The 16,132-nt window shown below is 55.8% G+C and overlaps 6 protein-coding genes across 6 annotated transcripts; 4 read left to right on the forward strand and 2 right to left on the reverse strand.

The window, feature by feature from the left end:
• Positions 1 to 908: 908 nt before the first annotated feature.
• On the forward strand, positions 909 to 1,526 carry COL26b_001926 (uncharacterized protein; the record flags this gene model as incomplete). Its single annotated transcript, XM_053174862.1, has 1 exon — positions 909 to 1,526. The coding sequence occupies one exon, from the start codon at positions 909 to 911 to the stop codon at positions 1,524 to 1,526; it is 618 nt and encodes a 205-aa protein (XP_053041157.1).
• Positions 1,527 to 2,274: 748 nt separating this feature from the next.
• Positions 2,275 to 3,638, forward strand: COL26b_001927 (uncharacterized protein; the record flags this gene model as incomplete). Its single annotated transcript, XM_053174863.1, has 2 exons — positions 2,275 to 2,439; positions 2,487 to 3,638. 2 exons carry the CDS (start codon positions 2,275 to 2,277, stop codon positions 3,636 to 3,638), a joined length of 1,317 nt encoding a protein of 438 aa, XP_053041158.1.
• Positions 3,639 to 4,636: 998 nt separating this feature from the next.
• Positions 4,637 to 5,665, reverse strand: COL26b_001928 (uncharacterized protein; the record flags this gene model as incomplete). Its single annotated transcript, XM_053174864.1, has 2 exons — positions 4,637 to 4,984; positions 5,462 to 5,665. 2 exons carry the CDS (start codon positions 5,663 to 5,665, stop codon positions 4,637 to 4,639), a joined length of 552 nt encoding a protein of 183 aa, XP_053041159.1.
• A 1,429-nt stretch (positions 5,666 to 7,094) lies between these two features.
• COL26b_001929 (uncharacterized protein) lies at positions 7,095 to 8,365 on the forward strand (the record flags this gene model as incomplete). The annotated part of the gene is made up of 2 exons (XM_053174865.1): positions 7,095 to 7,185; positions 7,236 to 8,365. The coding sequence occupies 2 exons, from the start codon at positions 7,095 to 7,097 to the stop codon at positions 8,363 to 8,365; spliced, it is 1,221 nt and encodes a 406-aa protein (XP_053041160.1).
• A 488-nt stretch (positions 8,366 to 8,853) lies between these two features.
• COL26b_001930 (uncharacterized protein) lies at positions 8,854 to 10,222 on the reverse strand (the record flags this gene model as incomplete). Its single annotated transcript, XM_053174866.1, has 3 exons — positions 8,854 to 9,009; positions 9,195 to 9,633; positions 9,699 to 10,222. 3 exons carry the CDS (start codon positions 10,220 to 10,222, stop codon positions 8,854 to 8,856), a joined length of 1,119 nt encoding a protein of 372 aa, XP_053041161.1.
• Positions 10,223 to 14,362: 4,140 nt separating this feature from the next.
• Positions 14,363 to 15,022, forward strand: COL26b_001931 (uncharacterized protein; the record flags this gene model as incomplete). Its single annotated transcript, XM_053174867.1, has 1 exon — positions 14,363 to 15,022. One exon carries the CDS (start codon positions 14,363 to 14,365, stop codon positions 15,020 to 15,022), a length of 660 nt encoding a protein of 219 aa, XP_053041162.1.
• Positions 15,023 to 16,132: the final 1,110 nt, after the last annotated feature.

The following is a 16,132-nucleotide window of genomic DNA, read 5'->3' on the forward strand; positions in this document are numbered from 1 at the left end:
TGAAGTACCGGAGGTAGTCCCGTCCAAAGTCCAGGGAAGGGAAAGAGCTGAGCAATAGTCAAGGTACGGTATTTGAAAAATGGAAGAGACAGGAAGATAGACACTCGAAAGGACTCTGCAGAGGATCCCCACACGCGTCAATTGCTGCCCGTGCTGTCGCTGTCTCGGCGGTTACTCCGCGCAGTCAACCCACTGCACCTAGAAGCCGTATGTGTGAGTGTACAGGTACCTGCCCAGTCCCCACATCAACCCATCCCACCTAACTTGCAGTGCAGCTGCTGCGTTGCATGCAGCGCATGCCACTGCCGCCCATCTCACCTTCTTCTACCTCACTGCTTCAGGCTCAGACTCTTTGCGGGTGAAGTCGTAAAGAGACGACAAGAAATGGCACGTCCAGAATGGCTGACTCTCGTCCACCCCTTCCGTCACCACACACCCTACACGCCAATGCATCTTCAGCCAACATACATATAGGGAGCTCCTTCCTACGTCGTCCACTCCTCCTCGACTTCTCTTCCCTCAAGAAGCAAATTTGTTATTATATCAAGCCGATACTCCTTTCCATTAGTCTCATAGACGTTTGTAAAAGGCCATCCTGGAACGGATAGCACCCTCTGGCCTTCCTCAAAAGAGAGCCATCTCCCTCGAGCAACTGGTGTCCTCGAACCACTTGCTTGCCCGACCCGTCACCACTCACCTCACTCTTTCCCTCTCAAGAAAGCACATTGCCCACTTGGATCACTCCGCAGAGTCTCTGGTAAGTCGACACTATTACCTCTTGCCCTGGGCCGGGACTAACATCGTACCCTTCAGCAGCAACCCTCATCCAGCATCACTCGACGGCTGGACTCCAGACCATCCCGATAATACGTCCTTTCCCTCAAGACACACAACACACAAAGTCCGATATGGATCGCCGAGAAGGTCACAAGCACACGCACATCCCCTTCCACGTCGCCATCGACGAGTTCAAGAACGAAAGCCGCTTCGAGGAGGCCCGCAGTCCGCAAAGACTTGACTCGACCGAGTCTTCCTCCACCATTGCCCATGGTCGTGTTGCCCTAGACTCCCGGCCTCAGACTCCAGGCTATCACTCCTGTGAAAGCGACGAGGACATTGTTCTCATCGACCGTTCTGAGACCATCTCGGGCCCCCCTTCTGTTGCCACCGACAATACTGTAGTCAATCGAATGCCGTCCACCGCATCCCAACCTTCGATGGTGCTTGGCACTGAGCTGACTTCGGGCAACATGGTCCTCCACAACCTGATCCAGCCTCTCGGCACCATGACCACCTACGAATGGGTGCATGGTCGGAGGTGCCCCGGAGACTTGGACGTCAAGGACATCTCGTCCAAGGAGAGCATCAAAGTCCGCTGCCACTCCCGCGTTAGTCAATCGACCGCCGCCATCGAGGATGAGTACGGCATGGTCAACCATCCCTCCGAGTCGTTCGTCGCATGCGCCGGTGACTGGGCCGACGTTGCCGCTCTGCCCGCTTCGTTCGACAAGACCCTGCGCATCTGAGATGTCGTGCTTCCCACCCCCACGGTAGAACCTCCTTACCGAACGCGCTCCAGGCTGTTTGGGTCATCAGCCCGTCCTACCTCGACTTGCTGCTGCTCCAAGTGGCTGGTTTGGTATCGATGTTCTTTCTTTTCGTTTCCCTCCTTTTCAGTCCTTGTCTGAAGTTTGTAGTGTGTAATGGATGATGTTGTTTGGAGAAAGCAATCACAGTCGTTTCTTGGAGAAGCCGGTCCCCGTCCTCTTGTACACTAGCATGCACTTTAGTGTAGCATTGGAATGTCAATCCCTGATCGTCACCCCAACCCTCGTCAGCGTTGCCTTTTCTCCCGTCACCGAGCCCATTTAATCTCGGCCGTCACCGTCCCCCAGATCGCCCCCCAGTCTCTCCAATAAGTCTTTGTCATGCGGGGGAAAGCATCCCCCAAAGCGGGCCGGACTTGGAGACGGCGTAGTATTCGCATGGGACGAACTCATCTCCCCAAATTTCCCCACGGGCAGTTGAATTTAGCCTGAACTTCAACCGGGTTCAACCCCCCATTATCCATCACCCATCAATTCCGTATTGCCGGAACATCGCGTGTGCCCACATGGCGAGCGCAGCAATACTCCCAATTGGAAAGCTTGTTATATTGAGGGGCAACCAGGCACAATGAGATCAAAGGTAGCATGCCTTAAATACCACTCCCGGCCCCCGTAGCTGGAGCTTCTTGGAGCGTGCCATCCGCTGGGTGACTTTGAGGCTCTCACGATGTTGTTCTCGCTCAAGACGGCCCTCGCGGCCTTGCTCATCGCATCGCCATTGACCGAGGCAGCGCACTCGCGCTATCCCACTCGGGATGAGAAGGAATGGGTGACTGTCTGGGGCACTATGCCTCAGCTCGTCGAGCCGGCCAACCTGCCTCCGGCGCCGTTTGTAAGTGCACCTCTCCACGACTTCCTTCATCCGCTGACACTTTGCAGAACGAAACAGGCCGCGTTTTCAACGACGCAACCCTCCGCCAAACAGTCAAGCTCTCCCTGCCCTCGTCCACCCTGCGCCTCCAGATAAGCAACGTCTTCGGGGGCTCCGACCTACCCATCACGGCCGTCACAATCGCCCGCACCGCGAACAACACGGCCGGCACGAGCGCCATCGACGCCGCCTCGCTCCAGATCGTCACCTTCTCCGGCAGCGGCACCTTCGCCGTCCCCAACGGCGCCGTCGTCTTCTCGGACCCCATTGACCTCCCCGTCGACGCCAACGCCGTCGTCTCCGTCACAATCTACCTCGCCGACGGCCAGTCCACCAACAGCATCACCGGCCACCCCGGCTCCCGCACCACCTCCTTCCTCGCCGCCGGCAACCGCGTCGCCGACCAGGACCTCGGCGGCAACGCCACCGCGACGGACCACTGGTACCTCATCAGCGCCATCGAGGCCCAGGTCCCCAAGGGCTCCTCCGCGGCGGTCGCCATCGTCGGCGACTCCATCAGCGACGGCCGCGGCTCGACCACCAACGCCAACAACCGCTGGCCGGACCGCCTCCTCGCGCGCCTGCAATCCTCCAACTCCTCCTCCGCCACCACGCGCAACATCGCCGTCGTCAACCAGGCCGCAGGCGGCAACCGCGTCCTCGCCGACGGCCTCGGCCCCAACGCCCTGGGCCGCCTCGACCGCGACGTCGTCGCCCACACTGGCGTGCGCTACGCCGTGATCTTCGAGGGCGTCAACGACATCGGCGTCGCGGCCAACGACACCGCCTCGCAGACCGCCACCGGCGACCGCCTCCTCCTCGCCTTCGACCAGATCGCCACGCGCCTGCACCGCTTCGGCATCCCCGTCTTTGGCGCGACCATTACGCCCTTCACCGGCGCCGACCAGCCGTACTCGGACCCCGAGCGGGAGAAGACGCGGCAGCGCGTGAACGAGTGGATCCGCACCTCGGGGCGGTACGATGCCGTGATCGACTTTGACGCGGCGGTGAGGGATCCCGCGGCGCCGGAGAGGTTGAGGGCGGAGTTTGATACGGGGGATCACTTGCATTTGAACCCGGCTGGGTATGAGGCCATGGCTGCGGCGGTTGATTTGAGCATTTTTGAGAAGTTTAAGGATGGGGTGTCGAGGTTGACGTGAGTGTTGGGAGGTGTAGGTGGAGGGCGATGTTGTATGTAGGGATAGAAATAGAAGTCATCTGGTCCTCGGTATGTGGATTCGGGTTTTGAAAGTAGTGACTGTCAAAGAGTGAGCTCTGCTCTGATACCGGCAACAGTTGTGTCATCGAACATGGGGACAATGTCATGTCGTGGAACTGCAAAGGAGTTCGTGATCGAGGATTCGGTTCCGCATCCTTGGCATATCTAGGTTTAGAGGACTCCGTCTTATAGAGCATGCAGCCCCCAAAGTCGACAGGTACCGGAGAAGATGTAAATTGGTTTTTTGTCAAGGTTAAAAGGGATCAGGTTCTTATAGAACCCACGTTGCCAAAATAATGAACTGATAGCACTGCCCGCCTTTAGGCATCCACGCTGACATATCTAGCCAAGCTGCCAAAGTCCCCGGCAGCACCCCTCAATTTCCACGGCGGGGTGGCATTCAGATGCCACCTCGTCGTCAAGGGGGAATAAATGTGAATGATTGGATTACGGCGCAGGTTTGTATGTTTTGCACATTCGGCGAACTCCTTGTTCTCTTCTTTCACTGCATTTTTAACCCCCGCCATGCAGGTAGATGACTGCCACTACTACCATCCCAAGACATCCAGTCATTGGTTCACTCACATACGCACACAGGAACGCCATTTGAATATGGTGAACCCGCAAAGAAAATCACGATTGAGGAGTCAATTCTATACATGTAGCTACGTCTAGGTCTGGGGATCTTGCTCGACAGCACATCCTCAACGAAATTCATTAACAGACAATCTCAAGGTGTCATTTGATTCCTCATATCGGATGCTGAGGTATGAAGTGTTTCTACTCTCTTCACCTCATATCCCATCAACCTAGTCTTTAATCTTGTAAGCCCAATGTCACTGGTAGACAATACGCACGGGTAGAATACCTAGACAGTTGTGTACCAGAGACACAGGACTTACCTCCCAGATTAAAACCACTTGACGGGATCCAACACCCCTACGTTGAAACGTCAAGCCGTAGCCCGCTCGAAGCGGCATCGACCACACTGCTCGCGGCCGACCGACCGGACGGGCCGAGCTCCACACCGGAGCCGGTGGGGTCTTCCTCCCGGACGGCCCTTCGGTGGCGGGGTTTCAAACGTCCCAAGTAGTGATCCAGACCCTTGAACGGAGGCCTATGGAAGGCGTCTTGGATGCTTTCCAGTGACCGGCCGCGCGTCTCAGGCATGTAAGCTGCCAGGACAGCGGTTGTACCGAAGGCCAGACCGGCGAAGAGGAAGTAAGCCCCAAAGGCGGACTTGTCGAGGAGGATAGGGGTGATCATGGCAACGATCCAGTTGCAAAGCTATGCGACTGTGTGAGCCAAGTCCCTCGAGAGTCTTTGAAAACGCAACACTTACAAAGTTGACACCGGTCCCCACACAATTTGCTGCGGCGCGGGTGTTCCCTGGCTGGATCTCGCTGGCGTACACTTTGCCGACAATGTTCCATGTCGCGGAGTACGTGAGGCCGAAAGCGAACACACAGATGATGACGACCCATCGGGCGGTACCGTATGGATGGACGACCCCAGAAGCGTACAGTATGCCAATCAACAGCATGCAGCATGTTAAGCCGACGCCTCCTGAGATGGCCGAGGTCCGCCGACCCCATTTATCGGCGAGCAAGAACGCCGGGACAGAGATGGCTAGCATCAGAATCGCGGACAACCCTGAGGCTAAGAAGGCGGCGGTTTCCCCTGGGAGACCAGCTCGTGCGAACAGAATCGGTGCGTACTTGGCTGCGTCAGTGGATTATAGAAGCAACCGCTGAGAAGACTCACGTAGACAACGCCGTCGATGCCAGACAGCTGAATCATTCCGAGAATGAAGATGGCCAGGGTTGTCCTAGTACGGTATCCTCTCTTGAATAGCAGGGTAAAGCTCTGCCATGGGGAAAGACTAGGCTTTTGCTCCGATTGCGAAGTAGAGAGAAAGTCCCGCTCAGCTTCGGCTCTGGAAAAGTCGAGTCGTTCGAGGGCGCGCATAGCGTCAGCTCGACGGCTGTGAAGGAGTAACCACCTCGGTGATTCGGGGAGGACGAGGCTGCCGGCTCCGAACAAGACAGCGCAAACACCTTGAATTACATAGGGCAGCCGCCAGGACAAGCTTGAATCGATATTGACGGTCCCGTAGGCGGCAAAGTATCCAACACAGACTCCCGCGGTCGACATGAACTGAGGGAGCGCAGCCAACATACCCCTGGATCTGGCGGGGGAGATTTCGCAGATGTAGACGCTCAAGTTGGCCAGAAAGACTCCCTCGCCGAGGCCAGCCAAAGCCCTTCCAAACATGAAGTGCGGCAGCGTGTATGCTGTACCCTGGAGCAACACCCCGATTCCGAATAAGACAGCCCCCGCAACGTTCAATTTCAGGCGTCCGAACCTATCTGCGAGGTACCCGGTCAAGACGGATGGAACGGCCCCCGCAAGCATTATGAGTGAGACTGTGAAACCAACGAGAAAGGGGCTCAAGTTCCCTATCGACTCTTTGAATTGAGACATGGCTGTTATCGCTCCGACAGAGCCTGTGTCGAGGCCATTCGCAAGCCCTCCAAGTGAGATGGCCAAGGAAGCGAGGACGTACTTGGGAACTCGTTTGGGAGACATGATGAATAAGTAGAAATCAAATTTGTCTACGGAGTTCAAAGATGGAATGAATATGGAAAGTTGTCTACAGAGGACAACTTCAAATAGGTAGCTCAGTCATGCGGTTAGTTATTTGTTTCCCGCGCCGATGGCCGGCCGGAGGGGTTACGGTTCATGTTCTTCGAGTGACGTTGCAGAAACGTACCCCGCCCGTCAAACGGGCGCTTTAATGCAGCCAAAAGTTCTAACTCGCCTGAAATTGGTGGTCAGAAAGACCATTGTTTGTGTGCATGGCGCTGACGATCCCACCCTCACGAACTCGGATCGAGATGTGACCAGACACCTCGGTGAGCCTCGGTGAGGAAGCCAAGGTCGGACATGGGCACTGTGACACTTGTGGGAAATTACGAAACTTCCTCGGGTTTGAACGAGATGTGGTCCTTTCGAGAAACAATTCACCGGTCGCTTAACATATTCAAATGCAATCAGAGTTAAATAGTTAGCAAATGATTACCCATTGCCAATCAAGAGGAGTGGACGTCATCCAGCGGAGGTACGTAAGATCTCAGAGCACGGGCCATGTCGATAACGATAAGGCGGCGGACAATTAATTCAATCTACTCCTGAACTGGACACGGCGCATTCAACACATCCCTCCCTCCGCTTGAAGTCGATTCCTCGTGATACACTTCCAGTCGCGGTCGACCACGATTTTAATTCGCATGAAGTTTCTTTGAGTTCTAGCCACTCCTTTGGACACAGTTCTGGCTCCGCAGAGCCCGCCCCTCCTTTCCGTTCTCGATGCCTTGTTCCCTTCTCACCCAGCGCCATGGACGGTGATCCGAAGGTCGAGTCGGAGCTCGACTCGTTCAGCTTGACCTTTCCCCTGCCCTATCGCATTGGGTTTATTATCATACTGGGTTAGTCGCCAATACCTAGTGCTGAGAGAACGGGACTGACCGCAAGATAGCCGTTTGGGGTTGGGGAGTGAACCTCCACTGCCTTCACAAGTTCAAAATCGACGTGCCCACCTTGATTCGATACCCTACACGATCCTCTCCGACGGAGCCGGCGCATCACCTCTCGACATACCGCCTCGCGACCGTCCTGTCCACCGTCTTCTTCCTCTCGATCTCGACGTTCTGGATCTTCACCCGTCGTACACCCTCCCTCGTTATCGAATATGACTGGCTGCCGATGACATATTTCGTCGCCCTCGCGGCCATCTTCTTCGTCCCGATCCGCAGCTTCTCACACGGCGGGCGCTCGCGGTTCCTTGCGACGCTAAAGCGCGTGAGCATCGGAGGGATCGCGCAAGCTCAGGACGGCAAGTTCGGAGACATCCTGCTCGCCGATGTGTTGACGAGCTACTCGAAAATCCTGGGAGACCTCTACGTTGTCGTCTGCATGTTCTTCACGCCGTCTGGTTCCTCGACCGCTCGTCCTGACCGCAACTGTGGCGGAACTGTCATGGTACCGCTCATCATGGCCGTGCCTTTCGCGATCCGGTTCCGTCAGTGTATCATCGAATATCTGCGAGTAAAGAGGGCGCCGTATAAAGAGTCTGTCGGCTGGGGCGGTCAGCATCTTGCCAACGCAACCAAGTACGCGACAGCGTTTCCGGTCATTATCTTCGGCGCAATGCAGCGCAGCTTGCCGGCCGGCACGTCGGCGCCCGGGCTGAACAGGGCATGGCTGGTGGCAGCACTGATCAACTCGCTCTACTCTTGGTATTGGGATGTCGCCAAAGATTGGGACCTGACTCTCTTCTCCTCGGCCAGGGAGCGCAACAATCCGGAACATGCATTCGGCCTGCGGCGGCGACTTGTTTTCCAGCAGCCGGTCATCTACTACTGTGTTATCGGGATGGATCTGATGCTGCGTTGCACTTGGTCCATTAAGCTGAGCGCGACTTTGGACAAGTTCACCGACTTTGAGAGCTCCATTTTCCTTTTGCAATCTCTTGAGGTATTTCGACGGTGGGTGTGGATATTCTTCCGAGTCGAGACGGAGTGGCTTAGGAACAACACGTCGGGATTGGGAGTTGACGATATCTTGCTGGGAGACTACCAGGGCAAGTATGATTCTGACGAAGATTAGGGGCCCAGCAAGCCCCCTGATGAGAAAGATACTGTAATGTAGTGTGCGATTAGGAATCTCTGGAGTTATTGGCCTAGACGGAAGAGCGGTCAAAATCAGCGATCTGCTTGGGGGTCCGCAGGAGTTCGACACCTTTCATCGAGTCTATAGATTTTCTTCAAACGAATCTGTTCTATGTAAAGCTGTATATGCGATTATGACATGGGTATCTCCTTCGTTTATCCTCCAAGCATCCTGATCAGGTAGGCAACTTACTTACACAGGAATTTATCGCCCATTATTTCCTCCAACGCTACAATCCAATGCAAGGGCGTTTGTTCAGAGTGACCAAGACAGCCAAGGCCTTTTCGCTGTGTTCGGCGCCTTCAGCTTATTCAAGCAGTATCCGTTGTAGTTGCTTCTCCTTCGGCCGTCGCATTCGCACCGGCACCCGATGCCGCCTTCGATTGGTGGCGAGAATGTTTCGTTGCCAAGCCTTTGAGAGCCTTCTAATTGCCCTCCAGGCGCATTCGCAGGACACTGGAAGACGTCGTCATGTCTATATCCAAAGTCTTCGAAGTGGTGAACCTGGCTGGGGTCAAGGAGCATGCCCACAGCCAGTGAATGTACAGCGGCATCTCCCCACTAAATGCAACGACAAATCCCTGTTAGCGATCTTGTGCAACCCGGGCAGCGGCGTAGGGGAGGTATTCCGGGGAGCGGCTCGGCAGTCTCGAAAAGGAAGTGACTTCTTCTTTCCCAATTCACCCCGGCCGGCTTCTTCCTTCTTACACTCCCCAACACCATCATGTACCTTGACGTATTCTTCAACGCGTGCTTGTCGACTCACCCTCTCGAAATAGAACCCGCCTGTGCTTTCGAGCGTCCTGAAGAACGACTGGTATTGTTTGCCCCTGAAGAAGTCGAGGTCGGCTATCTCGAAATTGCTCCAGTAATGGCAGCCGCTCCAGGCGTCACCAAACCGATCGCGATGCGGTAGAACACTCATCAAAGATCTCAATGGGTACGGCAGCCAGGACGGCTCCATCATCGCCGTCCAAAGCGACGATGACGCGATGTCGAAGGCCTCCTTGAATTCGGCCGTGTGTCGGAACAGCGATGGAACCGTGGCCCATTCCTCCCAGAGAGACAATGTGAAGCCGTACACCTTCTTGCGCCGGGCCATTTCGACGAACGGATCGTATGTTATCGAGCAGTAGAAATCGACGTCCGGTTCGAGTCGCCAGTACCACTTGTACTTTTGGAGTACTTCGAGGTGGTAGAATTTCCTGCGTTGCTTTCGGTGAGTCTCTGTCCTCAAGTACACGGTACCTGCCCAGCCTTTCTTACTCACCCTGAATAGAACCGGCACATGTGGTGGTAGCCTTCTTGCCCAGCATGTATCGTTCCACGTGCTCCCTGCTTGGCGATGCTCTCCTTTGCTGCTGTTTGGTTGAGCCACGTCGGAAACGTCCAATCCTCCCGTTGTATTGTCTCGAATGTCACATCTCCGCTCGATGTACTCCCCAGCACCTCCATGAACCTGTCGTCGAACGGCTCGTCGTTGAGGAACACGATTGGGTAATGGAACCATCGATTGAAGTGCCTCTCGAAAGATGCGACGGTATGGTTTGCGGCTTCGAGCTCCAAGTTTCTCGCCAGCATGACAATTACTCCGTTCTCGCGGTTGCCATTCACGTCTGGCTCACGACACGACGTGTAGAACGGCTCATCTTGCTCTTCGACCGGCACTGGTACCCTGAACCTGCTACAGTGGTACGCAGACTCGAGCAGCCCAATAGCAAGGAGTACCCAGACCCAGATGGGCAGACGGAAGGACGTCGGTCGTCGTCGCGGACTCACGTATCGGCGAATCATGGCCTGCACAATGGGAGCTCGCAAAGACTTGCTACTTCCTCTCCGGCTTTGTTGATTGTTGCATGAACTTCCTATTTCCTATTCGGCTCACAAGCAAGGAGAATCTCAGGTCAGGAGGAATGCTAAGCTCCCTAGGCACCCCAAGCGCTACCTCTGGAACAGATCCAAGACACACGGGTAAACTACGACCCAGTTGGCGCGCGCAGAATGTTTGGCTGCGAACGCGATTGACCGCGACCGCAGTCGCAAGCCCGTCTGTACATAGACACATGGCGTAGCTGACGCCAGCTTGACTCGAAGAAGCCCGAGCTGACGCACGCCAGACGCATACTGACACCAGCCAGGAGATTGAACCTGTGCTGGCGCTGTCTGGACCACGGGAGTTACGAAGAGAGGGAGAAAGCGGGAGGATCCCCCCTGGCTAGCCTGAAGATCGTCTGCAAGCCATCAGTCAAAAGATGGGACGGCATTGGCTCATCCCTATCCAGTCTGCCCAGTGCTCGAGCTAGCTGCAGGATATGCCCCCCGCACGGGTAACCACGTACCCAACGCGGGACGGACAGTTAATGAGCCGCCATGAGAAAAGGAGACCTCTTGTCTACTATTGCTCGCAGTTTCTTTTCCGCATCCGTGGAAGCATTGAGGCTGAGAGCTGTCTCGTCCAAGGCCAGTTCCGCTGGAAGGCTAGAGATGGCCAAAAGGAGCTCTGGTCACCACCCATCTATCCAGACTCGTTGCCAATCGCAACCTCATGTTCTACGATTGAGGATGTTCCTGGGCCGTCGGAATGGCCTTGAGATCTTCAGATCGCTGCACCATCATGCAGATCCCTCCGACTTCAGCCTTTCTTCAGCTTCCCCCACGGCTTGACAATTCACTGTGCTCAGGCTCGGCAACACCAGAAGATACTCCTTTCAATATCAGTATTGACCTGTTTGCCTGGATCTTTCCTGTCAGCCAGGGGCTTGCAGTAACTTGCCAGCTTGCATGACACGTGCAATACGAGTCCCTCGCAATCGTCATGAAGCATTCCCGTCCCAGAGACCTCAAGGATGCAGTACGCCACACAGGGCCATGCGTCTGTGATAAGCCTCAAAATCAGCCCCAAGGAACACGCTTTTGGACCTTCGCCTTGGAGGATCACAATACTTTTGTGGTGATAGCGTACGGCATATAGGAGAATGGCTAAGGCAGGGTGAGGCTATGCAGCATCCACAGATCGCAGCACGTGTCCACCGGCGGAGAAGACCACAAGCTGGAGCTTCTAAACTACAATCGCCACAAGAAAAGGCATCGGTTTCGATAATTGCGCCTGGCAACCCTCCCAGAAATCCCATACGATGAGGGAGCTCCTCAGCCGTGAACACGGGAGGCCCTGGAAAAAGACGGGTCGAGAACTCGGGCAGGGGCGCATGGTTCATCAGAGCAGGCCTGGCCCCGGTGCTGGTGTGGAAAAGCATCGCGATTGGCTACCATCGGGCCGCCAGACTCTGTAAAGCGACGGAACTGCTGTCTATCGCCGTTTGCGGACAGAATGACGTGGGTTTGGCAACAACTCCAAAGGGGCCCGTCAGGCCATGAACTACGCTCGATACCCAATCCGATTACAGCAGAAATTTCAAACGGCTATTCCGACCTTCAACGGCCTATTACTTCCATCTCTACGGTCCCCTACGAATTTCAGATGCGAAGGCGAGATCCTAAGTCAGGTTGCGAGGCCCTGGAGCAGAATCACGATTCATCCCCGTGTCTCGGATTTGGCACCAGATCTGTGAGAGCTGGGACTCGGTTAGAGCGGCCTGTGTAGACAAAGACTGTCCCTGGTAGCATCCATCATGATGTCCGTCATCGACCAATTCTGTGCGGCGATTCAGCGGGGAAAGGCGCAGCTTCCCTTTCCAGGTGGCCGACCTCCATGTTCCACTCTCCCGGGAAGCACCCCGCTCGACCCAAGCTGACGGGTCGACAAGGGCAATGTCTCAGAGCTCATCGAGGAGGCATTCAAGCAGATTTTGGGTGTCTTCACCCATCCAAGTTTGCAGCATTGTTCGTTCGTTACGTGAGTGCAAAGGGGGCGTGAGCCATGGGCTGCCTGCGCAGCCCCGGGACAGTAACGTCAGGCCGCCGTTTCTCCTCATGATGCCAAAGCACGCGGCCGCCGCGGGCTGTCGTCTTCCCGAGCACAAACAGTGCTCTCCTGGATAGTCGTTCTTGAGCGAATTGTAGCCAAGAGCCATCTTTCAGCGCGAGGCGCAACAATTTTCTTAGCTTCTTTGTCCGCGCTGACGGACATTCAATCTACGACGTCTCGTCAACCGGCGGTTGTAGAAGCTAAGACTGCTTTGAGTCTCGGACTCTGGCCAAGTATTCGGCGCGAAGCCTCGAATATGCTCTAACCTTGCTTGCCGAAGACCCCACGCCTTTACGCGTGTAAATGTCGATTAGGTTCATGCTCCTGCCGTCCCGCCTCGGCCCCGGAGTGGACGGGATGTCAAGGTAGGAAGATCAGGGGTGGCACAGGGAGCAGGAGCATCACAGCGTCAGCCCTGCAGATCAACATGCAGGGACAGCTGCTCCAAACAACCTTGGCATACATCCTCTTGCAACCAGTACGGGCAAACAAGTGGCCTGATCAAGCAATCATCTCAATGGATGTGAGCAGCAAGTTGCTTCATTGGACGAATGAACGTGGCTCAGCCAAACTGTCAAACAGTGACAAGCTTGACACCATCAGACGTCTTGGTGGATGGTTCGGCACACATGATGCCAGCTGATGCTTTGGTTTCTCACGACGTAGATAACGGCAGCCAACCCCCCTCTAAGTCAGGCGTTTGAGAGGGCACCTGTTTGTTTCCTCTTCTAACGCACGTTGAGATTCCACACATCCGCCATTCAGTCAAATTCTTGAAGTTCATCGAAGGGGTCCTCAACTGACGAGGGCTTGCTACCGCGGCTTGGCCTTTACTTTCCACACGACAACTCTTTGTTCAGAGAGTCATTCGCTTTGAGCTAGCCATTCCCGATCCAGTCATCACCACCGACAAAGACTTCGTGCTCAGTTCTAGAAAATCATTTCGCCGCATTCGGTTGGGTGTCTCGCTCATCAGCTTGGTCATCGACGAGCTGCTACCAGTGGTATGGAACATATTGCGCCAGACTCCCGGATTTCGTCCTAGACATCATTCTTGCTGGACTTTTTCCCTCTTCCGCACCGAAACCCCATCCCACTGTCCCGTCGAGGAATCATCCAAGATGGAACCTCGAATCATCCCCAGCCAGTTGCCGCCTGGCTTAGAGATTGCCATTCCGCCTGGACACGATCTGCCTCCTCAACAACCGTCGAGCACATACCAAAGAAAGCCCCTGCCACCACTTCCTCCTTTGAGACCCGGCCTTTCACGTCAGGTCTCGGCTTTCTCTGTTGCATCGAGGACGACAATCAATAGTACGAGATCGCGAAGCAGACGGAGGAATACGCCGTCACCGGCACCATCAGGGCGGGGGGCGATCGAGAGACTCGAAAACGAGATCAGTACAATTCTGATCCAGCACAGCCCGACACCCGTATCCAGAAGATCATCAGAACACCGAAGCTGCTCGCCAACGCCTCGGCGACTTCCACGCGATGAAGAGGTGACGAGAGCTTTGGCTCCACGGCGCCTTTCAACACCGAATCTACCGTCGTCGCCGTTACTTTTGAACCCGATAACTACACCTTGCACACTACATCGTTCTTCCGCCAAGATCAAACAGATCACAGGCCTCGATGTCGCATATAAAGCTATCCCGCCACCGCGTCCACCCCGGTCTCCCCTGCCACCAGGCAAGCTCGCATTCCCACCGTCAACACCGGACAACCCGAGCAAACCCCCACCGCCATCATCATCGGAACCGACGCGGACACTAGGCCTTATTACTGATGATTATGAAGACGAATCAGATTTTGACAGTGATTGGGACTTCAGTCCCAGTTCGAAGCGAAACTACGCATCTTGGATTCCTGCATCGCCGGTACCGCCCCGTGTTGAGTTTCTCGACTTTGACGAGGCGAGCCCACGCCGTCGCGACTCGGAGATTGGACCGCTCAGGTCGCCCGGCATGCATCACTTTGAGACGTTGCCGGCACGGCGAAACAATCACATGGAGGTTAGCTATGTAGGAGCCAAGGACCTTTACCACGCGACAGCCACGTCGATTGCGAACTCTGAGCGCAAGAAGGCTGCGGCATCGTCCAGGGCCAGCACCGAGTCGGGTCGCGACTCCATTGTGCCTCCCAAGAACCGACTGAGCTTCGCGACCAAGGTGCTTCAGTCGGGTAGGAAGCGCCCCCCGACGGGCATCAACACCACGACGCAATCGCAGTCCCCATCCCCACCGGGTCCCATGACGGGCTCGGGAAGACTGACGGCGGGCTCGCGTCCAGACATGCACGCGCACTCGCTGGACGATGACCGTCTCCGGGTGAAGTACTCGGACGCCATTTCCCGTGTCTTCAGGTGGAGCGGCGAGCACCGGAGGGCGGTCTCAGAGGGCACATCACCGGTCGATGGGCCGGGCGCGGAACCCCGAACCGTGGCGACGCCCACCACCGCGAAGACGGTGTCATCCATGTCGTCCTCCGGTACCGGGTCGCCCGTGACGGCGGCCAACTCGCCGAACAGGATGGCCAGGCGTTCGGTGCAGAACCTCGCGGCCCACGTCAGGAGGACGGCAAGCGTGATGGTGCAGTCCAAGGATGAGCGACGGAGGGAGAATCTTAGGCAGAGCATCCGGGTGATTCCGGAGGGCAGCGCAACATAAGGAGGGGTTCAATATGCGACGGCGTCGGGGTGGCGTTCGGGGCGGCTTTGGTTGGCTGCTGTATGCTTGTTTGGCGTCACGGGAGGGACGCAGCACGCCCGCCGTGTTTGGGACGAGAAAGCGGCCAGGTTTGGCCAGAGACTCTTGGGATGACAGGGAAAGGTTTGAGATGGTGTCCTGTCTCGGTGTTCGCGTTTAGCGTTGCATGTTTGTCCGGCCCCGTCATGGGCGGGATATCGACGGCGCCATCTAGACAGGGTCTATTTTTGTTGAGGGAAGCGTGGCCGCATGCCACGGAAGCCAGTGTTTTTGTCAACACATTTATTCTTAGCCGTATTAGCGATGGTTGGCGTATGGCCAAAGACGCGGGTTTGGAGATGTAATCCAGACGACTGATCTAATGAAATAGAAGACATGAGAACAAATGAAGCCGTTGATGCACACTGAAAGTATGAAAGCTCCGGTACCGCGTGAGGCGTGCGGTTCCTTGTCTCAAGGTGCCTAAGACGCACCGATAAGGTAATTGATAAGTAATAGCAGGCATTTTAGGGGTCCTGCTGGACGTAGAGCATGCAGCGCCCGCGCCGGGGCCTATCACAAGCACAGCTCACACGCCTCGGCCTCCAGCCCCGCGGCCCCTCCGTCCTCCGGCCGCCGCCTACCGAGCTTCAGGCAGGCCACCATATCTTAGGCTTCACACCCCTCCGGCGACAAATCAAGTTATTGGCGAGCCAATGAATGCCTAGGTGATTACTGCCATCATCCAGGAACATCATTTTGCCATCTTGATGGCAATGATATGTGACCATGATCTAGGTAGGTACCAAAGTAGTTGCGGTCATCGGCCCCTTGTCCGTAGGTGAGGTGGGAATGGTGGGGCAGTCCTGGTGCAGTGTGCCGTGGAAGCTCGGGTATCACTGATCTCACTCAACTAACCCCACCCCCGCAATTCGGCTCGGCCTTTTTTCCATCTTCCCCCAAACATGTTCGTCTTCCCAGCAGACATTACTCCATCAGCAAGCATCTTGGCTCTCTGATCATCTTTCCCTTTTCCTATTGCCCCCCTCCTTTCTCCAACGACACTGAACTCCCAGACAGGAAGACTGAATC

Source organism: Colletotrichum chrysophilum, assembly GCF_026319265.1.
Source record: "Colletotrichum chrysophilum strain AFK26 chromosome Unknown scaffold_9, whole genome shotgun sequence".
Classification (NCBI taxonomy): Eukaryota; Fungi; Ascomycota; class Sordariomycetes; order Glomerellales; family Glomerellaceae; genus Colletotrichum; species Colletotrichum chrysophilum.